This window comes from Symphalangus syndactylus, chromosome 15 (assembly GCF_028878055.3).
Source record: "Symphalangus syndactylus isolate Jambi chromosome 15, NHGRI_mSymSyn1-v2.1_pri, whole genome shotgun sequence".
Taxonomy (NCBI): domain Eukaryota; kingdom Metazoa; phylum Chordata; class Mammalia; order Primates; family Hylobatidae; genus Symphalangus; species Symphalangus syndactylus.
The window spans coordinates 85,785,263-85,798,910 of record NC_072437.2 but is presented as its reverse complement, the minus strand read 5'-3'; the positions used below and the strand labels follow the sequence as shown (position 1 = coordinate 85,798,910).

The following is a 13,648-nucleotide window of genomic DNA, read 5'->3' as shown; positions in this document are numbered from 1 at the left end:
CTCACATTCCTATTAGAAGAAATAATATTTTTAATAATTGAAAAAATTTGCCACAGCCTTGTTGATTTTAAGAACAGATTGTGTGAAAAGATTAAGAATGGAAAGCAACCATTTCTTCCCTTCACCTTCCTTTTCTTACAGTTCCCCAGGAGTCATTTTTAACCACTTTTAATTTCTGGTGGTAACCTCTGTGTTTAGGTAATATGCTTATACAACTATTTCTTGGTATCAGTTTTAGACAATGTATCTTCTGATTTCAAAGGTAATACAACATTTAATGTGAAACATTTAGCGAATACAGTAAAGCACAAAGAAGAAAATAAAATTATTAGCATTCTACCCAGAGATAATATCAATTCATATTGTAGTGTAGATTTTTTTAAAGTTCACATACACTCTTTTTTGTAAAATGAGAATAATGTTTATTTCCTGAGATACTGCTGTATTTTTTAATTGCTAATCTATATTCTTCAAATGAACTGAGAATTCCATTTTTCCATCATTTTTTCCTTTTGATTATTTTTGATCTCTAGAAAAATTGGAAAATAGGAGATTAATCTTATATTTTCACCATCTAGAATTAAGGACATACAATGTTTGAATGTCTTTCCCTCCAGGGCTATTTTTATGAATGGACTAACACAATATCTAATTTTAACCTTGCCTTGTCCATATACTAGGAATATTGATCCATGTGGATACATTCTTGAAAGATTTACTTTAATGGCTAAAATTTTACTGTGGTATGTGCCATAATGTAACCGCCTGTTTTTATCACCAAATCTTTAGGATAGATTCAAAAGGATTGGGTTTTTCAAATTCTTTAATACTGTATTAGTTTTCAGTTGCTGCCATAACAAATTACCATAAACTTGGCTCAAAACAACACAAATTTATCTTAGTTTTGTACATCACAAATGCGAAGTGGGTCTCACCTAAAATCAAGGTGTGAGCAGGGCTGCATTCCTTCCTTTAGGCCATAGGGGAGAATCTGTTCTCTGCAACTTCCGGGTTTTGGAGGCCCCCCTTGCTCCTGCTCCAGGCCCCTGGTTGGTGAGTGTTTCTCATTCTGCATTACTGTGATGCTCTTCTGCCTACCTCTCCCATATTTAAAGGATCCTGTGATCATTCTGAGCCCACTGGATAACCCAGGATAATCTTCTTATTTAAAGTGAGATGATTAGCAACCTTTATTCTATTTGCAACCTTAATTCTTCTTGCCATGTAACAAAACAACATTCATAGGTTCTGTAGATTGGGATTTAGACATCTTTGGGGAAAGGGGGTCATTATCCAGCCTATCAGAAATAATCCAAACTTTTCCCCTGAAAATTACACAAATATACATTCTATCAGTTTTACAGAAAGAATGAGACTTAACTATATAAAGTACTAAGTCAATATCATAAGTCTATATATTTCTGAATTTTTTTTTTTTTTTTTGAGATGGAGTCTTGCTCTGTCGCCCAGCCTGGAGTGCAGTGGCTCTATCTCGGCTCACTGCAAGCTCCACCTCCCGGGTTCATGCCATTCTCCTGCCTTAGCCTCCCGAGTAGCTGGGACTACAGGTGCCCACCACCACGCCTGGCTAATTTTTTTGTATTTTTAGTAGAGACGGTTTCACCATGTTAGCCAGGATGGTCTCGATCTCCTAACCTCGTGATCCACCCTCCTCGGCCTCCCAAAGTATTGGGATTACAGGTGTGAGCCACCGTGCCCGGCCTGAAAATTTTTTTTAAAGGTTTTTGTGTGTGTCCCAGTAGATGCCCTTAAAATAACTGCCTCTGGAAATGATTTGTCTATAAAAGGTCATAAACTCAAATTTATCTTCAGAGACAAGGCCACTAACACAAATGTAAGGAGTGGCTAGATATTACTTAACAGGGAGTGGTAGAAATTTTGGCCAAAACTAGAGTGTATGCCCAGGCATTTAAAATTAGATTATATAAACTGTGGGACAAATCTAGCCCAAAAGTGCCCGTTTTGTTTGTTTGTTTGTTTATTTTTCCAGAGATGAGGTCTTACTTTGTTGCCCAGGCTGTTCATGAACTCATGGCCTCAGGCAATACTCCTGTCTCAGCCTCTCAAAGTTCTGGGATTACAGGCCACCATGCTGGGCTCACAAGTACCAGTTTTTGATCTTGGTATAACTTTGTGCAGTTGTCACTTTGGGAAGCTAGAGTGAGATCTGTCTAAGAATTATGTATTCTGAGGTTGCGAGTGGACAAATCCATCCCTCAGCTGCATCAGCAGTTATTTTTAAGTGGTAAAGGGAAACACCTTGGGGCTAAAAACAAAGGGTAGAGGAAGAAAAACATTTGCAAAGCCACACTTCTGTAGGCAGATTTCTGAATTTGTTCATAGGAAGTTACTGTCTTGTATTTGATTCTCCAGTGTCCCCTTTAAGGAAATCTGTAGGCTGTTTTTTCTTTCCTACTGATAAGTATAACCTTTAACTCTGGGGATGTTATTCAGCTTTTTTGAAATGGTCTTGGTGCTAGAAAGACTTGTAACTGTTTAAGGGTCTCTCTTCCACTAATCTTATCCTCCTAAACTTCTGCCATACTTGTGACATGTGAAATTCATGGGTGTTCTGAGTAGGTTTCTGTTTTCTAGCATAAGCATAGTGCCTGCCACTTTGTAGGCACCCAATAAATAATTATTGCAAGAATGAATCTCAGCTCAGTGCAGTGGCTCACACCTATAATCCCAGCACTTTGGGATGCCAAGGTGGGCAGATTGCTTGAGTCCAGGTGTTTGGGTCCAGCCTGGGCAACATGGTGAAATCCCATCTCTACAAGAAATGCAAAAATTAGCCAGGCATGGTGGCACATGCCTATAGTGCCAGCTACTAGGGGAGACTGAGGTGGGAGGATCACTTGAGTGTGGGAGCTGTGATCATGCCACTGCATTCTAGCGTGGGTGACAGAGCAAGACTCTCTCTCAAAAAAAGAATAAATTTCAATTTATGTCCCTGGAGGACTGGCTTGAAGATGTTAAAGAAAACTCTAAGGGCCCCCTTTACACCTCTTGTTTAAAGCCAGAATCCACTTAACACTAGACCCTTGCAGGGTGCCCTACCTGCATCTCCCCTAACTATATAGCCAATACAAAGAATTAACCTCCCATAGCTCACTGAAAGAAGAGAGAATAACAAATTATATAAAGAGGCATTTCTGAGGCAATAGATGTTATTTAATTATAAACTGAGTATTAGATGATAACGAAGTTTTGTGAGCAGTTAAACAATGGCAGTGTGGTTCTGTAGAGCTATGTCTGCATATTGAGCTGAACCGTAAGAGTGAAATGGGGTGACGCCAAGGATTGTCTTTAAGATACCAGTGGGAATGGTAGAGAAAGAACCTATAAAAACCACTCTTTAAGAACAATGAGAACAACAAATATATCAAAATGAACTCCAGAATTCAGGAAATTAACCAAAGGCAATGTGGGAAGTTTTACTCAAGAAAACCACCTGAATCTCAGCAAGAACAAGCTGCTTTGTAGCATTTCCACTTACCCTAATTTCATCTCCTTCTCCCAAACTTTGTGTTAGCCTTGACAACCAACAGTGCCACAATCCGAGGGAAAACCAGCAGCCACTGGAGGGTGTAGAAAGGCTCTGAAGCTCCCTCAAAACACCATCTGCTGAGAATTGTTATTTGACCTGACAGTTCTGTGTGGCATTTTTCTGGAAGTCTCCCTTCACAATGTTGCAGAATTTTGCTCCTTCAGCTAAAATTGGGATCTTGTCACACAACCAGGAAAATTTGGGCATGCAGACACATTGAAGTGTGAGTAGGGCAGGATTTTATTGAGAAAAAAGGAAAAAAGAAACCAGCAAAGCAAGATGGAGTGCTGTTAATAGGCCCCCCACCCCACAGATTGATTCTTAGATCAGTCACCACACAAGCTGAAGAGAGCAGGCTCCTCCCCTGTAAGACAGATATTCCCCGGGGCTCCACCCACTTCCCCCAGTGCGCATGTCGGGCTCCAGTCCTTTGTGGGCATACCAGACAAGCCCTGGACAGATTCCCTCATGTGCAAAAATGCATGTGATATAAACACTTAATGGGGCAAGGTGAACATTCTCAAGGGACCCTTTTTTATCTGCCTAGGCATTTGGCTGTCTTATTCCCCCCTCTAAAGAAGTCCATCTGGCCGGGCACGGTGGCTCACGCCTGTAATCCCAGCACTTTGGGAGGCCGAGGTGGGCAGATCACGAGGTCAGGAGATCGAGACCATCCTGGCTAACACGGTGAAACCCCGTCTCTACTAAAAATACAAAAAATTAGCCGGGCAAGGTGGCAGGCGCCTGTAGTCCCAGCTACACGGGAGGCTGAGGCAGGAGAATGGCGTGAACCCCGGGGGGCGGAGCCTGCAGTGAGCCGAGATTGCGCCACTGCACTCCAGCCTGGGTGAAAGAGCGAGACTCTGTCTCAAAAAAAAAAGAAGTACATCTAACTGCTTTTAGAATAAGGATACGGATAAGGATGAAGATCGAGCTTAACTGCTTCCTGCTAACAGGCAGTGTTGTTTTGGGAAAATAGCAGTCAGATTTCCCTCAGGCCTACCTAAGGGTCCCTGGCAAAAGGGGCCATCCTCCAAGGCTGCTTTGCATGACCATTTGGAATTTGATGATCCAAAGGCTAGAAGAGACAAACTGGGTTATTGGAAAACATATCAAAACAAAGCAAGGTGGGGGTAAGGACAGCTCAGAAATCCCAAGGCCTTTTACCGGTTTGCACAGGGAGAAAGGCCAAAAGCCCCACTGGTAAAAGACCTTTTACCCTTTTGCCAGCATATCAGGCTTCTGGGTTCCCTTCCCCTAAGCCCAATCCTAAGCCAAACAGTAAGGTTCGGGAAATTAATTCTTCCCAGTTTGGAGGATGCAACTAAGGGGAGTGTCCCATAGTATGGAGACATAATTGCCTATTAGTGAAGAGAGGACAGGAGGAAAAAGGAAAAAAGATGTTTTTTCCAGAGGAGTCCCAGATGTTCAAGGTGCATTTGAAAGTGGTACAGACTGGCTGGGTGCAGTGGCTCATGGTTGTAATCCCAGCTGTTTGGGAGGCTGAGGCAGGTGGATCATCTGAGGTTAGGAGTTTGAGACCAGCCTAAACAACATGGTGAAACCCCATCTCTACTAAAAATACAAAAATTAGCCAGGTGTGATACACACCTGTAGTCCTAGCTACTTGGGAGGCTGAGGCATGAGAATCTCTTGAACCTCAGAGGTGGAGGTTGCAGTGATCTGAGATAGTGCCACTGCACTCCAGCCTGGGCAACAAAGCAAGACTCCGTCCTAAAAAAAGAAAGGGGTACAGACTGAAGATGAATGGCCACTCCTCTAGAACGAGGGGAATGAGGCATTCCAGGTTCCCTTCTCTTCCTAGCAAATACCCAGGGTATGTGAGCGGGGGAAAGCGAGGCATCACTCTTTCTCTCTTCTGTCCTTATATCCCCATGTCCCAGCAACTGTGACATGGTGCCGCCCATGGGTGTCAAAGCGGCTTTCATTCATGTTAACAGGGGGACCTAGGGGGTGGGAGTATCCACTCTTACCCATGTACACCGTACCTCCCCTGCTTTCAGTAGTCTTTGAATTCCCTAGACCTTGTTTATGCTATGGATACTAGCATGACCTTTATCCATGAAATGGGAAGCTTGGCTTTATTTCCAGGAATTAGTCATGCTCACCTATGCTGTGCCTTTTAACCTCTATATCTGCCTCTGGATCCCTCAGACCCAGTGTTCTTTCCAAGGGCTTCAACCTGAAGCTTAGAATTGAGTTTGGGATAAAATTGTGTCTTGAGGGGTTGCGTGGACTCCTTATCATAAGCCAAATGCCAAGGTGAAGCTGTGGGGTTTAGTCTTCCTCCAACAAGGGAGAGAAAAGAATGTCCTATTACACACCCGGATAACTGGTGGCTATAGTTATGCTTGCTAAGATTTGGGTGCATGGGGCTTGGCTTTGGTTAGCTCCCTTGGTCTTACTTTCCAAAAAAGGAAACCCCCACATTATGAGCACCCTATTTATTCCCATCACCTGGCAGGATTTGCAGGATAATTGCTCAAAACTAGACTATTGATCCAGATTTTTATATCACCCATTCCCTTTTGTTCCTTCTGAGCTGCAGCCAGAAATTTCTGGTTGGTTCACAGGAACAAGCATGGTTCGTCTAAAATGTAGGCAAAAACTTAAAAACAACTAATGAGTTTAGAATTTAATGACAAATGTATAAGTTTTGAAACAATTTCTCTCTCCAGTCCTCATTTTTGTTAAAAAAAAAAAAAAAAAAAACAGTCATGATGAGACTGAGTTGTTTGCAAAATAGACTTTAGTCTTGTACTTAGCCTGATTATTGCATAAAGTGCAGTAAGAATAACTATTTTTACACAGGCCTTTTAAATTGGCTTTGGTGGAACTCTGTTCCACAAGAAATCTCAGATAAGATCTTTTAAAGTTGAGCCCAGTCATGGGTTTGTATCCTCGGATACCTGTGAGTTGGGTGATCCTCTCCTCTTAAGGTCCCAAGATAAACTTGGAGCTCCTGGGCCTTTTAGAAAGTGACGTTCTTTACTGACTACAGGTCAGGAAGCTGTAGTCTACAGGGACTGTGTAGACAAGGGTGTGAAGCCAGTTTTCCCAAGGGGCTTTTATTGGCTCTGCAAGTCGAGCTTGACTCCTTAAAGGGAAGCATACCCTTCCAGTCAAAGTCTTGGTAAAACAACCAGTTTCTCCTGTTGCAAAAGAAAATGGATTTTTGTTGCACCAGTGCAAACAACTATATTGCCATAAGTTAAGAATACTCACAAGTAGTTCCCAAATTCTGGAGAAGCCAGGCAGAGAGACAGAGAGAGGCAAATATGCTCCAAATTTTGTTCACAGGAGTATACCTTACTTCAATTATTAAAGGCTGTAAATAGCTTAAAATAAGTTTCCTTGACTCTGAAAAACAAACAACAAGGATCAGCAGTATTCCAAGCAAAAGTCAAAAAGATTACTTCAGTTTTCTACTAGTTCACTCCATTCAGTTAACTCTTGTTTTGCTTGATATTCATGAACATTTCGGCTCTTCATGACTCCTGTACATTTTTCCTTTATCCCAGTGTCACAGTCTCCAAAGTTATTAGAAACCTGTATTTGAGAGCACCTGTCAAAGATATAGAGCTGATTATAAACCATCTTTTGGAGAGAATCCAAACAAGACAACAATTGTCTATGATAACAAAATGTCCAGGGTAGTTACAGCTAGATACATAATTGACAAAGACATAACCCCCTTAATTATGATTGATAGCATATACTTCAGACATTAGAATGTTAGAAATCCCATGTAATTTTGGAACATATATTAGTATTATTCACTAAAATATAACCTAAAGAAGATTGAATATCATTTTGACAATCCCATGTACTTAAACATATCAAATAATCCTGTTTACCTCTCTTTTGGATACTCCAGGGGCTCTTTGTAGCATCCAAAATCCAAGCATCAGGAAAGACTATTTTGAAACTGAAGTTTGATTATTTTGGGAAGCCTGTTAAATACGTTAGAGGTTTAAAACACTTGATGTTATGAAACAGAATTCCCGATTACCGTAAGTTATTTATTTTGCCAAAATGATGACTCAGAAATTTTTAAAAAGCAAAAACTTTTTATAACCCTTTACAAATTTTGCTAAAGAGATTAAGGCTGGGCGCAGTGGCTCAAGCCTGTAATCCCAGCACTTTGGGAGGCCAAGGCGGGCGGATCACAAGGGCAGGAGATCAAGACCATCCTGGCTAACATGGTGAAACCCCATCTCTACTAAAAATACAAAAAACTAGCCAAGCGTGGTGGCAGGCACCTGTAGTCCCAGCTGCTCGGGAGGCTGAGGCAGGAGAATGGCATGAACCTGGGAGGTGGAGCCTACAGTGAGCCAAGATCGTGCCACTGCACTCTAGCCTGGGTGACAGAGCAAGACTCTGTCTCAAAAAAAAAAAAAAAGAGATTAGTATCTTAAGAGTACTTTGTTGTGCTTTTATTTCGATGCTCATTTATAGAAAAAACATATAATGCCTTTTTGAATTTAGTCCATATGTTTCCACATGGAATTTCTTTTGCAAGATTAATTTTTACAATCCTTCCACAACTTGTTTGAACTTTTAGCTTATCTAATTCAAGGCAATCCTTCAACTTAGGCAAGAATTTACATTTCCACACCTTCTTATAATCTTTTTCTAAAGACTTACCTTACTGTTCTTACACACCTCTCATGTAAATCTATTTCCAGTAGTTTCAATTACGTGTTATAATGGTAACTCCTAGCAATTTGTAACTTTAATGTAAAACCTGGTAAGTTGTTTTAATTATGTGCTAGGTGCAGCCAAGTGTTGACTCCTTCCAGCATAATTAAGGTTCTGGTTAATTCCATATGTCCCCAGGCCTTACCAATTGTGAAACAGGCAAGTCAAACAGTTCTCAAAGACCAAAAAAGCAGTTTATTACCTTAAAATATTTAGCAAACTTAGTATCTGACCTGCATAATTTAGTCCACCTATTTACATTTTGATCACATCTGCATTTTACCAATAATCTTTAAGACGTTTTTATTTCTCAAAGATTAAAGTCATGTAAACTGAAAGGTACCGCACCTTTTATCCTCCCTTTTACAAAATATTTGATTCAAGCACTTATCCTTCTTTAAGTAAATTAGAGCTCTTTTTTATAGATGTCACATACACACAACACATGTAACTACACAGACAGGCAGAAGGATTTTTAGCAGCCCTAAGATTTTTCATTTGCCAATCTCCTAATTGGATTATTGGCCTCTAGGTGGAGCCCTTTAAGAGACTGGGCTAGAAAAATATGCAGCTTCTAAGGCCTAATAAACAGGCATAGGTCGGGCAGAAACAGATTTTGAGAGGGATTTAACCACTTTTAATTCCTGGGGTTCCATGAGGAAAACAGGTTTCTTCCCAAAATGGAGTCAGTGGTGCCTTCTCTGTTGTTCCCAAGGAATCCCAGTCCCCCAGGAGTTATCTTGGGGCTTGTCATGCATGCATTGAGAGTGACAAGGCAAAATGAAGAAAAATAATTTGGTCAACTGAGGAAAAATGCTTTTTCCAGCAAAACAAGATCCAAGAAAAGAAAAACATAAAGGCCTTTTAAATATACTTATAACTTAGATATCCACTTTTAATTAAGCTGAGTGCTCTTTACTAAAATCCTTTTAAATCATTTGTTATCTGACTTTAGCCGTTTTACCAAGCAGCCATATTATTTGCTTTCAAACTTTACTAGAGGCTCAGAGAAAGGAAAATCCAAAGTGGTTCATGAGGGGAAGAGAATCAACAAATAGCAACGGTTGCACAGACATCAGACCAGAAAGGATTCATTCCCTAAGCCAGGATTGAACCCAGCTGCCATTGTAAAATGGTGGGGCTAAACAAAACACTGCCACGTGGTTACAGGTCATGCTCCCAAGGATGTAAAACAAGATGGAGGCCTGCAGCAAAGTTTGCTGCTGACTATACAGAAAGTCATGCAAAGCACACCAGATGGGCTACAGCTTAAGACCAACCTCACAAATCCTTTTTCATAATTAAAACTTTGCAGAGAATATAAACAGTGATCCTTATCATTTCTGGCCTAGTAAAATGTCTTCTAAAAAGAAAAAAAAAAAACTCTTACTTAAAAGTTAACTGCTGACAGGGTAGAGAAAAGGAAAAAGTTTAAAGTGCAGGATTGGAAAGACACCTGGAGGAAGAACCTCTTACTCTTAGGCAAATGGGTTCTTCTAACAGGGAGAGAAACTTAAGAGGGGAGCAGGGGAGCTGCCAGTTTGCCTGTCCATCCAGAAAAAGAAGGAAAAGGCTGACATTCCCAACCCCTGGGAGCAACAGCAGTTGGGAGAGGAGGGAGGCATAATTTTTTCTACCTTCAGAAGTTCGAGGACAAAAAGGCTTAGAAGCAAATGGAAAAAAGATTTTTTGGTTTGCATCTTACTCTTCCTGAAGTCCTACATCTGAGTGCCAAAATGTAGCAGAATTTTGCTCCTTAGTTCAGCTAAAACCAGAATCTTGTCACACGACCAGGAAAATTTAGGCAAGTGGACACACTGAAGGGTGAGTAGAGCAGGATTTTATCAGGTGAAAGGGAAAAAAAGAATAAAACTCATCAAAGCAAAATGTAGTCCTGCTAACAGGCCCCCCCCACCTCACAGATTGATTCCCAGGTCACCACAAGCTGAAGAGGGCAGGCTCCTCCCTTGCATAAGGGGCAAATTCCCTGTGGCTCTACCCACTTCCCCCCATGTGCATATCAGGCTCCAGTCAGCTATGGGCATGCCCAGACAAGCCCTGGGCAGGTTCCCTCCTCTGCGCAAAAGTATCTGATGTAAACGCTTGTGGGGCAGGTTGGAGATTCACTGGGGACCCCTTTTTATCTGCCTAGGCATTTGGCTGTCTCAATAAGGTTTGTCTTTATTTGACCTGACTGAGCGCTCTCTCATTGTGAACAGTCTTTTCTCTGGATGCATTTGTCAAAAACAATCAGTGACAAGAGTTTAATATCACAGCTGCCTGAGGCTGCAATAACAACTGAAGCAAATAAACAGCTGACTAAAAACTTGAAAGTTTGGAAAATAAGATATCCACATTGGGCTTTGAAAAGCTCTGACATATTCCTGGAAATCTAGAAGGCAACATGCATGCTCAGGGTTGTATGTATGCCCAGGTAATACCTAAGATGGCCCTAATCTGTCAACTCTGTCTGACCTTGAGGCTTTGTGCATGCAGGGAGTGAAGGCACGGTAGAGTTGTAAACTGCCTGCAAAAGCATTGAAAGTGTGCTCCACCATGCACGTATAGCTCACTTGACAAAGGCAGGGAGACTTACTTGTTTGAGGCAATTACGGAAACCTCTGTCTAATCATAAGCTAACCACTAAACTAACAGTAAAACTTCAAGGATCATACACAATATATTGCATATGACATGATCTTGCACGTAGAAAGTCATAAGAAATCTAAAAAACTTAGAATCAATAAGTAAAATCAGTGAGGTTACAGAATAGAAGATCAACATGCAACACTGCATTTCTATACAATAGCAATGAATAATCTGAAAATTAATAAAATAACTCAATTTACCATAGCATAAAAAAGAGCAACACACTAAGGAATACATTGAACAAAAGAAGTGCAAGACTTACATTATAAACTCTAAAACATCATTGATATGCCCAAAAGAATTGAAGGCAAGGACTTGAACAGGTATTTGTACACTCATGCTCATAACAGCATCATTTATAACAGCCAAAAGCTAGAAGCAACCCATGTCCTTTGATAGATGAATCAATTTTTAAAATGTGGTATATAGATACAATGGAGTATCATTCCGCCTTAAAATGGTAAGAAATTCTGACACTTGTTACGATACAGATGAACTTTGAGGACATGTTGCTAAGTGAAATAAGCCAGTCACAAAGGGACAAATACTGTATGATTCCACTTATATGAGGTACCTAGAGTAGCCAAACTCATAGTGACAGAAAGTAGAACGGTTTTTGCCAGCGGCAGTGGGGGAGATGGAGAAATTGGAACTCTCATATATTGCTGGTATAAAATGTGACAACCACTTTGATAAACTTTTTAATGATCCCTCAAAAGCTAAACACAAGGGTGGGTTTGGTGGCTCATGCCTGTAATCCCAGCACTTTAAGAAGCCAAAACAGGTGGACCACTTGAGGCCAGGAGTTCGAGACCAGCCTGGCCAACATGGCAAAACCTTGTCTCTAAGAAAAATACAGAAATAAAATTAGCCGGATGTGGCAATGCACGTGTGTGATCCCAGCTACTCAGGTGGCTGAGGCACGAGAATTGCTTGAACTCAGGAGGTGGAGGTTGCAGTGAGCCAAGATCATGCCACTGCACTCCAGCCTGGGTAACAGAGCAAGACTCTGTCTCAAAAATATATATAAAAAAGCTAAAAACAGTTAAACTTTATGACCCAGCAATTCCACTTCTTAGTTATATACTCAAGAGACTTGAAAACACATCTGTGCAAAAACTTGTACACAAGTATTTTTAGAAGCATTATTCATAATAGTCAATAGCAGAAACAACCAAAGTGTCCAACTAATGAGTGGGTTAATAAAATGTGATATGTCCATATAATGGAATATACTTCAGCTATAAAAAGGAATAAAGTACTGATATATGCTACAACATGAATGAACCTTGAAGAAAGTAGATACTAAGTGAAAGAAGCCAGACACAAAGCCACATATGGTGTGATTCCACCTATATGAAATATCCAGAATAGACAAATCTTCAGAGACAGAAAGTAGATGAGTGGTTTCCAAAGGGATGGGGGAGGGAGCAATGGGGAGCAACTAATAGGTGCTGGGTTTCTTTTTCAGTGTAGTGAAAATGTTCTGAAATTAGATGGTGGTTCTTGAATAACTCTGAATGTACTAAAAACCACTGAATTGCACACTTTAAAAGGGTAAATTTTATGGTGTGTGAATTATATCTCAATGAAAAAGTATAATATGAATTTGAAATATGTCAATGTAGGGAAACAACTTAAAAAATTTGTCTTTCAACTTCTGCAATTTCCCAGAGACAAAATTGTTTTTTAGATTGGTAACTTGAAATAATATAGGGCATAGAGTCAGTATTATAGTTTGGAATTCTGACAGTGGAAATATTTTATCTGAGTTTAGTTCAGTTTCTTTACCTTTGTATGTATACCAATATACATAAATTAAGTCATCCCATAGTGCATTGAAGAAAATAAAATATTGATGGGCCAAGCATGGTGGCTCACGCTTATAATCCCAGCACTTTGGGTGGCCGAGGCAGGTGGATCACCCGAAGTCGGGAGTTCGAGACCAGCCTGGCCCACATAGTGAAAACCCATCTCTACTAAAAATACAGAAATTAGCTGGGTATGGTGGCGTGCGCCTGTAGTCCCAGCTACTTGGGAGGCTGAGGCAGGAGAATTGCTTGAACCCAGGAGTTGGAAGTTGCAGTGAGCCAAGACTGCTCCCCTGCACTCCAGCCTGGCAACAGTGCGAGACTTTGTCTAAAAATAAATAAAATGGTGATGAATAAAAAAACATACTACAGCTAAGGAGAATAGGGGACATGCAGACAAGGAAGCAAATAAGGTGAAATCGTGGTATTCGTTGAATGGTGATAGGTGTGTGGGAGTTCATTGCCCTATTTTCTATTTCTGGTATGTTTTAAATTTTTCATGTAAAAAAAATTCCCAATACCCTGTTTTAAAATGCCAGGGAGTGGAAAAGTTTGGGCACTCTCTGAAGATGTCCTTGATGCTGCCAGAATTCCAATTCAAGGGTGATAGATGTGGAAGGAGTGTGTGGGACCTCACTGTAGTGAATATTTATTGACTCTATCGCAGTATTTTGAACACAGCTGTGAGATTTAGGCCATCTGGATTAGTTTGCTAGGGCTGCCATAACGATGCAGTGATTTTGGCTTGCCTATGGCCACCTGCTCGCTGAATCTTCCTGTGGCCTTTTCTCTGCTCATGCATCCCTAGTGTCACATGTGTGTCCAGATTTTCTCTTCTTATAAGGACACCAGTCAGAATGGATGAAGGCCCACCCTAATTACCTCATTTTAACTT

At 40.7% G+C, this 13,648-nt stretch overlaps 1 protein-coding gene across 8 annotated transcripts in view; it reads left to right on the top strand.

Moving 5' to 3' along the window:
* The window catches only part of MED4 (mediator complex subunit 4), an 80,630-nt gene that overhangs the window by 19,018 nt on the left and 47,964 nt on the right, over positions 1–13,648 (top strand). For 5 of the 8 annotated variants that reach the window (XM_063619156.1, XM_063619155.1, XM_063619154.1 and 2 more), the window contains exon 8: positions 977–1,053. The exons of 2 other annotated variants lie outside the window; for them this stretch is intronic. In XM_063619156.1, coding sequence (XP_063475226.1) covers positions 977–1,053 — 77 coding nt within the window. Of the gene's footprint in view, positions 1–976; positions 1,054–7,469; positions 7,917–13,648 lie in introns of those variants that run through there. One more of the 8 variants, XM_063619152.1, reaches the window with a different exon arrangement.